Here is a 12,783-nt window from a genome sequence, read left to right as displayed (position 1 = left end):
GGGCTACAAAACTTTGAGAGAGTAGCTCTCTAACATCCATTACAGATAAACTTAGTACAGCAACTGCGTAGACAGAAATTAATGAGCTGTTAGCTCCTGAAATAACACATACTTGAAAAAAGAACTAGAAAGACAAAATTTCCATTCCAACACCAAAATTAAAGAGCTTTAATATAGTTCTCAAAACCCAGATCACCTGGATCATGAACAATTGACAGAAAAAAGTTATCAACATACTAGATTACAAAGCTAAGTGAAAGAAGCAGACTGAAACCCAGTTTACATCAGTTAAATTTAGAAAGAAAAAAAAAATAGGCCCAGCTGTGGTGGCTCAGTGGTTGAGCTTTGACCTATGAACCAGGAGGTCAGGTGCGGCTGGATCCCCAGTCGGGAGCAGGCAGAAGGCAGCCGATCAATGAGTCTCTCTCATCATTGATGTTTCTATCTCTCTCCCTCTCCCTTTCTCTCTGAAATCAATAAAAATATATTTTTTAAAAAGTAAGAAAAAAGAAATAATTTTGTGCATTAATGTATATAAATACGAGGTGTTAACAGCAGGAAAAATAAAGGATTTCCACTTTATACATTTCTAACTTGTTTAAAATTTTATAACAAAAATGCATGGCATTTTTAATTTTAAAAGGGTTAAAAAGTGATATGTTAGTAGCACTAAATGCAGTTTAGTTTAAACTGCATTAAAATAAAGGAGGAGGAAAAGCTCAGCCTTGCTCTTTTATTACCATATTCGTCTAAATAAACGAGAAAAAATAAAACATAATACCACATGTACATCATATCTCAAGTCTCACTCTATTTAAACACGCTCATGAACTTACTGGCCTACCAAGGGGTCTTGAAATAACTTTTTAAATAAATTCAATGTATTATAGTGACTTCTTTCCAAGCATATCGCTGGACTGCGCTTTCACAGCTAAAGGTAAACATTGCCTAGCTGCAGGAGTCAGAGCCCCAGTACTTCCATCAGCTGTTTTCCCAGGGAGGGGATGCACAAGTTAACTTTTCGGTCATTTTCCCACTACAGTTGACAGTCACTATTATATCAGGTTCAGGTGCGCGCATAGTGGTAGGCATTTATGTAAGTTACAAAATGACCCCCCGCATGAGTCTACATATTACAGTATTATTGGCCGTGTTCTCTACGCCGAACTTTACCTCTCCGTAACCATCCTGCAATGCCAATCTGTGGGATGCACGATGTTTACCAAGCAGGGCACTAGCCCGCAGAGCCGAGCCGCAGCGGTGGAACCGCACGCCTCACACTCACACTCCCCTGGGGCAAACCCGAGGACCCATTTCAGGAGAACAGGGAGCACAGGTGCGCTCTTGCTGACCCCCACCGAGGCAGGTCGGGGGAGGCTCGATGCTCGCGCCCCTCCCTCCGCCGAAACAGCGGGAGGGGACTCCGAAGAGCCGCGTTGCAAAGGTTACCGGAAGCAGCGGAGGGAGTGACAGGTCACACCTCCCACCGCCGCCACGTGCGGCATCTAAACATAAGGCCGGCCGAGTGCTGCAGGCTCCGGCCAGGGCACGGGCTGCAGGCTCCGGCCAGGGGACGCGCCGGGGACCCCGCGCCACGCTCCGCATTCGCGGGCGCCGACGTCACCGCCCCCGCGGTCACCCAGGCCCCTCCGTCACAGAGGCCGTCGCGCCTCCCCCCGCGGCTCCTCACGCACCCGACTCCCGCCGCGCCGCCCCGGGCGCCCGACCTCCCCCCACGCCGCCTGAGTGGGGCTCCCTCCACCCGCGTCTCTCCCTTCGCTCCCGCAGAGGGTGCGCGGCGGGCGGCAGGAGTCCCGCGACCCCGTCCTCACCCGCACACCGCCCAGCAGGGTCCCTTCACTTTGCCCAGCTGGCGGGGCTCGGCTCCGGGTTCTGCGGCCCCCACCCCGGAGGGGCAGGAAGGTCAGAGCGGCGACAGCGCCCGCCCCGCGCTTCCCCACCGGCTCGGGCTACCCGGACCCTCCAGTCCCCCCCGGCCGCTCCAAAGGCCCCTCCTCTGGGGAACAGGTTCCAGCGACCGCAGCGTCCAGAGGGGTGACCTCCGTGACCCAGTCCTCCTTGCCCTCCCGCCACCGCGCTCACCCGGGGGCGTCCAGGTGCCCGGCGGGGCGCGCGTCCCGGGCGGCTGCGAGCCGCCCCCGGGGCTGTCGGGCTGCTGCGCGCCGGGGGCCGGGAGGCCCTTGCGATCCTTCTGGGACTCCCGCCGGCCGCCGGCCGCGCCGGGTCGGGGGCCCGAGGCCCCGGCCGGGCTCCTGCCGCCGCGGTGGCCCGCCCCGGCCGCCGCCGCCGCCGCCGCCTCGTCCCGCCTCTTGCGCTGCAGCTGCTGCTGGCGCCGGCGCTCGGCCTCGCGCAGGATGTCGAACGGGTCTGACTCGTCGTCCAGCAGCTGGTGGAAGCGGTTGGCCACGACGCAGCCGAAACTTTCCTGCATCGCGGCGGCCGCGGCCACAGGGCTCCCCAGAGAGCCCTTCATGCCGCCGCGGCACTGCGGGCCCGCCGGGGGCAGCCCACGCGAGCGAGTCTCAGCGAAGCCGGCGGCGAGGACCCATCACGCCCGTCGCTGCAGCCCTCCCAGCCCGGTGCCCTCCTTGCCCGCGCGGGGCCCCGCGCAGCCCCCGATGCCCGCCCAGCCGCCGCCGGACAGCCAATCAGAGCACGCAGACACGCCCCTTGTTCTACGGACACGCCTTGAAGGCCAATCAGAGGCCGGCTTCTGTCACGTCCTGCGACCTCTATGCCCCACCCCTCGACTCACAGGGAGGGGCGGAGCCCAAGGGGCGGAGCTACTGGGAGGAGCGCGGAGTTTGTGGTCCAGGCAGGTTCGCCCGTGTGGGTGCGTGGAGACCACTTGCGTTCTCTCTGGGACTGGATTCACAACATTCATTATTGGCTACTCTTCTTTGAAGTTTGTATATTCATTTATCCATTGAACACTCACTGTGAGAGTTTTCGGCCGGTGATGAGGGCTGCGAAAGAATCCACAGCTAAAAGGAGAGCCCAGCCGCCTGCTCAGTGGTTGAGCGTGACCTATGAAGTCGCAGTTCGATTCCTAGTCAGGGCACATGCCCCGTTAAGGACTTGATCCCCAGTGGGGGGGCGTGCAGGAGGCTGCCAATCAATGATTCTCTCTCCTCATTGATGTTTCTCTCCCTCTCCCTTCCTCTCTGAAATCAATAGAAAAAAATAAAAGAAGAGAGAAATGTAAAGAGAAAGTTTATTTTTACTTTCCCCAAAGGGAAAGGGCTGTGCTAATCAACGCCAGGGCAAAATACAAAAAAAAAAAAAAAAAAAGCTGCCCTTCTTTTTAAAGCCTTGGGCAAGGAAGGCAGGGAGGTTTTTCTGGCTGCTGCTGTCGCTAGGGGACATTGAGCAGACATCAGGAGAGTTGGCTTTGTTAGTTCTTTAGGAGACAATCCCGGCAGATGTCCTAGGGAGGTGTCTTATCATGATTTTTCCTACGTCTGTATAATATTCCTAGAGCAAAAGTTGTGAAGAGTTTAAAAGAGGTTTGTTTGAAGGGAAATGGGTTGTAAACTAATTATCCCTGGGTTGTATACCAGCAGGGAGAAGTGTATGCAAGAATGTAGTCTTGAAAGTAACTTGTCTTATAGTTTGAACAGAGGGAATGTTTGAACCAGAGGAGCTAACAATCCTGAGGATTAATTACCAGGTGCTCCTCGTAAGTTGTGGAAGGCTACAGCAAAGAAAAAGAAAAGCCTTCTTTTTTTTTCCTTCCTAACACTATGTGCCAGGCATTATGTTGTAGGAGATACTAACTCCATGACTTATGGATCTCACAGTATATAGACAGAAAAGTGTGCTGAAGGGAAGGCACAGACTTCCCTAGGAGATGGAAAAGGAACCTGAAGCTTCCCCTAGTAAGTGCTGATTAAGCTGCCATCTGAAGGATGACAAGAGCAGGAGCAAGGGCAAGTGAAGAAGTCTTGAGGTAGGTTATTGCACAGCCCAGGCACACGCTCAAAGAAAACCAGTGACCTGGGTTGCAAAGAGTTGGGGGAGGGCCTTGTTTGGTCTTGACATTGTTCTAAGAGCAGTGAGAAGCAAATGATAAACATGAGCATATACTTGAAAAGGCTACCCTGGCTGCAACATGAAGGGCTTGGAGGGAGGTCAATCAAGCAGAAGATTGCTGTAGAGCTCCAGGAAAGAGCAGATGATGGAGACTTAGACTAGAATGATAGCAGTGGAAGTGAAGAGAGTAGTAGATTCAAGAGCTATTTTGCAGGTTTTATCAATAGAACTTGGCGCTACACTAGATATGGGTGAGGACGAGGAAAAGGAGGGGGTGAGATGACGTCTGTTTTTCTGGTGCAGCTGGAATGGTGGTGCTAATCACAAAGAATTAGAGCACTGGAAGAGAACACTGATGAGAATCATGAGTTTACTCTTGAGCATGCTGAGGTATGGGGTTTTGTTTGTTTTTCTTGTGAGATATTCAACTGAGGCCTAGAATTCAAGGAACACCAAGCTCAGCCCTGGCCGGGTGGCTCAGTTGGTTGGAGCCTCATCCTCTACCCCAAAAGGTTTCAGGTTTGATTCCCCATTGGGGCACATACCTAGGTTGCAGGTTCATCCCCTGTTGGGGCGCATATAGAAGGCAACCAATTGATGTTTCACTGTCACATCGATGTTTCTCTGTCTCTCTCCCTTCTGTTAGTGTTTTGGATGGTGACACAGGCTGTGAAAGAATTCACAAGTAAAAGAAGAGATGCAGAGAGGAAGTGTATTTTACTTACCAAGCAAGGAAAGGGCTGCTGTATCATTCGTCAATACAAGGCAAAAAACAAAGGGTGCCTTCCACTTTTAAAGAGTAATGACTGCTGTTGCTAGGTGACAAGGAAGGGTGGGGTTTGTGTTGAAGTTGAGCAGATACCTGGGGCTGTCTTGAAAAGTTACAGGAGAGAAACCAAGATGGCAGCATAGGTAAACACCGGAGTTTGCTGCCTCGAACAACCACTTCAAAAATACAACTAAAAGACGGAACGGACATCATCCAGAACCACAGGAAGGCTGGCTGAGTGGAAAGTCTACAACTAGAAGGAAAGAGAAAAGCATACCGAGACTCAGAGGAGGAGCAGTGCGGAAGTAAAATACTAAGGTACAGAGGCGCACAGGAGTGGGCTGGTGGCTGAGGGCGCGGTTGTCGTTTTCAATCGGGAGGGAGTCTCAGGCTCTGAGCTCCAGTTCCAGGCGAGTCTCTGGGGACCCAGACTCATACGGGAGAAGCGGGACTGTCTGGCATCAGTCGGAACTTGAGGGCAGCTTTCTCTCGGAGGGGCTTGCAGCGATTGCCGGGACACTGAGAAGGGGGGCCTTGGAGAGCAGCCATAACTGCCAGCCCCATCCAGTTGATCCCATGGGACCCACCCCACCCAAGCCCTGCAGGGAGGCTTTTGCTGGATAGCCTAAGGCAGAGGCTAGATTAGCACCTCCCTAGAGATCCAGGAGCCAGTGTACCCAGAGGTCAGAGTGGGACCATCCAGTTTGCAGCTCCGTGGAACCATAAAGGACATATTCAGGGGGCAGACTCAGTGAGCACCAAAGCCCCATTGAAGCAAGTCTTGCCCCATAAGGGTGTCTCCAGCACAGAAGTTCTCCCACTGCAGACACAGCTGATTCTCACAGCCAATTGGCCTGGAGGTCAATTCCTCCCAGTGATACCTACAACAGTCAAGGCTTAACTACAACAAGACTATGCACAAAGACCACAAGGGGGTGCACCAAGAGTGTCCTCCTCAGGTAATTGGGGAGGCTGAACCACTGGGCCCTAGAGGACACTTAACACAGAAAACCACTGTATCAACACAGGGAAGCATAAAAAATGCGGAGACAAAGGAAAAAGGACTCAAATGACAGAAATGGAGGAAAGCAAACTACTGGATATAGAGTTCAAAACCACACTTTTAAGGTTTTTCAAGAATTTTCTAGGAACTGCTGATAAACTTAATGAGACCTACAAGAAATCTAATGAGACCCTCAATGTTGTGATAAAGGACCAACTAGAAATTAAGCATACACTGACTGAAATAAAGAATATTATACAGACTCCCAACAGCAGACTAGAGGATCGCAAGAATCAAGTCAACGATTTGAAATACGAAGAAGCAAAAAACACCCAACCGGAAAAGCAAAATGAAAAAAGAATCCAAAAATATGAAGATATTGTAAGGAGCCTCTGGGACAACTTCAAGTGTACCAACATCCGAATTATAAGGGTGCCAGAAGAAGAGAGAGAGCAAGATATTGAAAACCTATTTGAAGAAATAACGACAGAAAACTTCCCCTACCTGGTGAAAGAAATAGACTTACTATCAACAAATGAATCTGAAAATCAAGTGAATAATCTGATGAACAGAATGAACTGGTGATTATAATAGAATCAGGGGCATAGAAAGGGAGTGGACTGACTATTCTTGGGGGGGAAAGGGGTGAGGGGGATGCGGGAAGAGACTGGACAAAAATCGTGCACCTATGGATGAAGACAGTGGGTGGGGAGTGAGGGAGGAGGGTGGGGTGGGAACTGGGTGGAGGGGAGTTATGGGGGGAAAAAGAGGAACAAATGTAATAATGTGGAACAAATGTAATAAAGATTTAATTTAAAAAAAAAAGAAAAGTTACAGTTTGTTTGCTTCCCAGGAGGCAGTCAGGGAGGTATCTTATTAGTGTTTTTCTTAAGCCTGTAAAACACGCATAGAGCAAAAGTTATGAAGAGTTCAAAAGAGGCTTGTTTGAAGGGGTGCGGGGGTGGGGGGGGGGGGAAGGGAGGGGGTGGAAGGAACTTTCTGCTAACTTGAGACTCTGTGTTGTGAAAACAGAAGGGAGGAAGGGATGCAAGAATGCAGCCTTGAGAGTAGCTTATCTTATCTTGCAGTCTGGCTGTTTAAATCAGGGGAGATAACAATCTTGGAGTTTAATTATCAGATGCTTGTCTTAAGTTGTGAAGCAAAGAAAAAGAAAGTCCTTTTTCCTGTCCTTATACCTTCCCCCCCTCTCTAAAATCAATAAAAATATGTCCTTGGGTAAGGATTAAAACAAAAAAAGAATACCCAGCTCAAAGAACTGGAACTCTTGCCAAGGGCCCATACATACACTCTTGGCTGCCCATCTTTCCCTCTTGTATTTCCCCAGAGTGTGTATTTCGTTAGGGCATTAGATAGCTATATGCCCCAGGGCAAGTTGGGCCCTCTTTCAGCCTCAAAGTTGGTTAATCTCAAATCATGCAGTGTACTTCCATTCCCTTGCCAATGATTAGTGTAGGAATAGGCTTGTGGTGCAAATCTGGCAGAACAGATGGATGGTGAATTATTCTGGAGGATATCTGGGAACTTTTTTCTTATACCTAAAAAGGGTTTGGGAAGGGGTCTGCCATCTTCCCACTTCTGTTCTTTGGTCCTGGTTACAGGAGGAGGACATGATGCCTAGAGTTGCCATTTCTTGTTATAACTATGAGGATGGCAGAGCAGAGGGATAGAGAAAATCTAGTTCCTTGATGCTGAGCTGCTGATTTTCCTGCTCAGGAACCTACCTACCTCAGACTTATCTACACTAATAAAAGAGAAACATGCAAATTGGTGTTACTCTGCTATGCCCACCAGCCAATCAGAATGACTATGCAAATTAACCCAACAAAGATGGCGGTTAATTTGTATATGCAGTTACGGAGCCAAGACTGAAGATGACTGAAGACTGTAGATGACTGAAGACTAAAGAGGCTTGGCTTCTCCAAAGCAGCTGGAGCAGAGAAGCCAAGCCTTGCTGCTGCGGCTGAACCAAAGGCCTGGGTCCCAGGTGCCGGAGGAAAACCAGTGCTGGCAGCCAGGGGAAGGAAGGCCTATTGAGTGAATCTTCGTGCAACGGGCCTCTAGTTATTCCATAAGGCAATAAATGCCATTATTGTTTAAGCCACTCTAGGTTGTATTTGTCTCTTGGATCCAGAAGCACCCTGTTAGAGTATCTCGCTCAGGAGCACCCTTGCCCTTTTGTACTTTCCTATAATAGCAAATGGAAAGGGAACCCTTAATCCTAACTGCTGCCAGGTCTGTGTTTTACTCACTCAATTTTCTTTCAATCCTGAGGAGGATAGGATGATGCCTGTCTTATTCATTGCAATGTATATTCCCAGTGCTTAGCATGCTAGTAGGTCCTCAGAATTTTTTGAATGTCTGAAGATTTTGAGATATTTGGTCGTCTCCTGCTTTGTCAGCATAGGTTTATGATTCAAAGACTATATTTTTTACCCAAAAGAGCTGAGAGCAGGTGCTCAAACAAAAACTTGTACCTGAATGTAGCAGCACTACTCACAATAGCCAAAAGTTAGAAACAACCCAAGTATACATCAACTGATGAATGCATAAATAAAATGTGGGCCCTAGCCGGTTTGGCTCAGTGGATAGAGCGTCGGCCTGCGGACTGAAGGGTCCCAGGTTCGATTCCGGTCAAGGGCATGTGCCTTGATTGCGGGCACATCCCCAGTGGGGGTGTGCAGGAGGCAGCTGATTGATGTTTCTCTCTATCCCTCTCCCTTCCTCTCTGTATAAAACAACAACAAAAATGTGGCACAATGGGTTAATATTTGGCTCTAAAAAGGAATGAAGTATTGATACCTGCTGTAACATGAATGAATCTTAAAACCATTATGCTAAGTGAAAGAAGCCAGACACAGATATTGTATGATGTTATTCATATGAAATGTCCAAATCCATAGAGACAGAAAACAGATGAGTGGTTGCCAGGGGTTCTGGGGAAAGGGGGTGAGGAGTCACTGCTTAATGGGCATGAAGTTGCCTTTTGGGGTGATGAAAACTTTCAGCAATTATATAGTCTGACAGTTGCACAAATGTGAATGTACAAAGCACCACTGAATTGAACACTTTTTTTAAAAAAATATATTTTATTGATTTTTTACAGAGAGGAAGGGAGAGAGATAGAGAGTTAGAAACATCGATGAGAGAGAAACATCGAGCAGCTGCCTCCTGCACATCCCCCACTGGGGATATGCCCGCAACCCAGGTACATGCCCCCGACCGGAATCGAACCCGGGACCTTTCAGTCCGCAGGCCGACGCTCTATCCACTGAGCCAAACCAGTCTCGGCTGAATTGAACACTTAAAAGTGGTTAAAATAATAAACTTTATGTGTATTTTACCACATTTTTTAAAAGCATATATTTTGGAGTTAGGCCATGATTTGAATCCTGGCTTGGCCACTAACTACCTTTGTGACCTTGGCCATTTTCATTTCTGCCTCCATTTTCTGTAAAATGAAGACAATAATGCTACCAACTCTAGAGGGTTATTGCGAGGTGTAGGTCAGATAACACATACAAAGTGTTCAGCACCATGCCCAGCACAGAGTATAAATTCTCGGTCACAGTCATTATCAACATGGCTACCGTCATCATCATCATCATCATAATTTTGATTCAGGCCTAAGACTAGGTAGAGTCCTAACAACACTCATCATTATGAGGTGAATGAAATTTTCAAAGATTCTTCATATGACAGGATCACCAGATGCACCAGGAACCATGCTTGGAGACGCACCGCTTCAAGCCGACGTTGTCACTGGCATGTTTAAGCTGTCCATCGCCAAGCCACACCATCAAGGAACCATTGCCACTTGAGAGATGGGCCTGTCATACTCCTGGTGAACATCTGGAGACATCCCACTCCCCCATTCTCCTCCTATCCTTTCCAACATAGCCAACCACGGCAAGTTCTTAAGGCATGCCCTGGGAGTACTCCATTCTAATTTCCAAATCGTGTTTTAAGCAGTTACCAGCCAACCAATCCTGGTTGCTTCAGGATTAAGAATACCTTTACAACCACTGGAATAGAGATGGTGGCCTCTAGCTGGTATTAGCTCCTATGGGGCTGAGAGGTAATGTGGAACTTGCTGTTGGTAACTGTTTAAGCAGCCTCACATTTTCCCCTGACCATTTTTCTGGGAGATTGCATCCATGAATCCATCCCTAAAATACAACTTCACCACATTAGCATGAGTTACTGGTAACATTATGTTGAATGTGGTCAGTTCAATAGACTGAACTTGCTAATAATCCAAGATATAAAAACTATCTCTAGTAATTATAATACCAACCAGAAAAAAAGAAACAGATGAAAACCACACACACACACACACACACACACACACACACACACACTCATATAGCTTAGATAATAAGGCATACAAAAAAAATCTGAGGTGTGGATGCTGAATCATACCACCTTCCCTTCCATAGCCATTGTTTATTGGCACCAGTGGAAATGCAGTGAAGCTTAACTGCATATAAAATGTAAATTACATTGAGTTACTTAACATATGACTTCCATTAGGAATAATAAAATACATTAACATCTTTCATATTGACTTAAATACACAGAGAGATCAGTTCAGAGTTTAAAAAACTGTAGCTTTATTACTTTTAATTACATGCCAGGAGCAACACGTGGATGAGGGCCAAGGCCGAGGGGCCCCTCAGGCGGTGAAAGGTGTGAGTTTATGTGAATCACCAAAGAGCTGCATTCCATTTACTCGGTTTTACAAGTAGATGACTGCTATCTCTTTGCTTACTATTTATCTCTCTAAAATTAGGATGATTGTAATCAGTCCTGCACTCCTCATATTTTGATGGGAAGATAAAACCAAAACAGTAAAATTTAAAAGGTAAAAAAATTTACATTTCTTACAATTGTTTATACTTGATAATATATGCAGGAACAAAAATATTTTTCTGAACTCTAAGAGGGTTTCATCTGTCCTTTATGCCTGCTAAGCTGATTGTGATAAGATCAATTAAATTATAGTTTCTGGTTTAGTTGTTACAAGGTTGATAGGTGAATTCGAATTCAGTTTCTCACAGCAAATGAATAAAGCAAGTGCACAGTCTCAAAGTTAGGAGTTGTAGAACCTGCACCATTAACAATCAAGATGCTGTAAGGACTTGTAGCAAGCCCGCATCCATCCATGTGACCAGACAGAAGATGCTGAAGCCTGGAGAGGACCATGACCAACCTACTAATGCTTGTCACTGAGGTTCTCCCAGCCTTCTTTCCGGTGACGAGATGTTGCGGCACCACCGAGCTTTGCATTCTCAGAGCCCTGTGCCCATAGCCCAGTTATTTTATTCTCTCGAAGTTCCTAATATGAAAAATTTGATATAAGTTATAACTTTCATCGAGGCTGAATTAAATAATTTTGAATTTGGAACTTTTTGGTCCCACATTTCTTCTGGATTCTTCCAGTTGTGAGCGACAGAAAACCCACCTGGAATAAATAAAACAAAGGACTTGGTTGACCCACGAAAAAAAGGCCAAGAATGAATCAGGCATAGCTTGATTGGGGTAAACCATGTCAGGGCCTGACCTCTCTCTCTCTCTCTCTCTCTCTGCCCCTCCCACTTTCTCTACTTTATTTTCTTCTGCACTGGCTTCCCTTTTACTAGTTTCTCTTCATAGATGGTCCCAGCAATGCCGTGTTTAAGACTTACAGTTGTCAGCCCAGCAGAAAAAGGAAGAGGACCTTAATGTCAACACGGGCAGGGGTCCCAGACTTGAACTGGTTTCTATAAACAAAGGTATTTCATTCTCTCATCAGCCAGGCCCAGATCACCAGACCAAGCTGGAGTCTGGAGTCAACCCCCTAAACATCGAGGCGGAGTGGCAGCCGTGGTCCCCGAGGGAACTGTTCTCCACCCCCAGCAGGCAGGACTAGCGGGCTGGGCAGTTGGGCGGTGACACGGAATTCCCCGCGGGCGGTGACTAGCTCGGGCATGTGGTTGGCATGATGTGCCCTGCATCGCATCTCATTCATTTAGGATCCTTTCCTTACCTTTTCTGGTCTCATCTTCAGGGCCCGGAAAGTGCCTTTCATTCAGGAAATGTTTGTTGTGTAGTGAATGAACTTCTTGTTTGTATACATGTGCTCCTGACAATTTTGAACATGTAAAAAAATATAGTAGCCCGGTAAGTCTGGTTCAGTGGTTGAGCATCAACCCATGAACCAAGAGGTCGCTGGTTGGATTCCCGGTTAGAATACATGCCCAGGTTGCAGGCTCAGTCCCCAGTAGGGGGCGTGCAGGAGGCAGCCGTTCGATGTTGATGTTTCTCTCTCATTGATGTTGCTATCTCTCTCTCCCTCTCCCTTCCTTTTTGTCTCTAAAAAAATTAATTAAAAATATAAATAAAACAAATCAATGTGTGAAAATTAATTAATATATGTTAGATGATCAAATAGATGTGATATTGTTCCTTTTTTTCTGAAAGATTCATTATTCTGCACATGTGCCAATAGGCCATAGCTGAATTTTACAAATATAGTGCTTACGAGGTGCGAGCCATCATCCTAAGAATTTTCTATCTGTTCACTTAACCCCTGTAACAGCCTGAGACGGGAGATGCTAGTACCTTCCCGCCTTACAGTGAGTGAGTGCCTCAGGTAGTGCTGGAACTGGGTCTGAGTGCAGGCAGTGTGGCTTAAGTCTGCACTCCTACCCCTTATCCTTTCTTACTGAGCGCCGGGCTAGCAGCTAGGAGGGGAGCAGGACTGCTCTCTCTCCTTAAAGAGCTATGCGAGCAGGGAGAAGGTGTTATTGTGCACATAAGCCCAGCAGGGGAGCTGAGAGGGGGGGTCCATAATTAGGTCCTCCCTTAAAATGTCCTTTCGTGGGATAAAAACTATATGTGTGCACGTTAAGTCTGAATTGACTAAGATGTTGAAACAGGGCTGCTCTTCTGATCGGAT

At 47.4% G+C, this 12,783-nt stretch overlaps 1 protein-coding gene across 2 annotated transcripts in view; it reads right to left on the bottom strand.

Annotated features, from left to right (window-relative positions):
* HABP4 (hyaluronan binding protein 4) overlaps positions 1-2,645 on the bottom strand; it is a 45,208-nt gene extending 42,563 nt beyond the window's left edge. Inside the window, exon 1 of one of the 2 annotated variants that reach the window (XM_081103867.1) lies at positions 2,104-2,645. In XM_081103867.1, the coding sequence (XP_080959993.1) occupies positions 2,104-2,494 (391 nt within the window). In that variant the 5' untranslated portion in view covers positions 2,495-2,645. The remainder of the gene's footprint in view (positions 1-2,103) is intronic. The other variant, XM_081103868.1, reaches the window with a different exon arrangement.
* Between the last annotated feature and the right edge of the window lie 10,138 nt (positions 2,646-12,783).

The sequence above is a fragment of the Myotis nattereri genome (genome assembly GCF_964212035.1).
Source record: "Myotis nattereri genome assembly, chromosome: 12".
NCBI classification, from domain to species: Eukaryota; Metazoa; Chordata; class Mammalia; order Chiroptera; family Vespertilionidae; genus Myotis; species Myotis nattereri.
The sequence above is the reverse complement of the archived record's forward strand: the minus strand, read 5'-3'. Positions and strand labels throughout refer to the sequence as shown.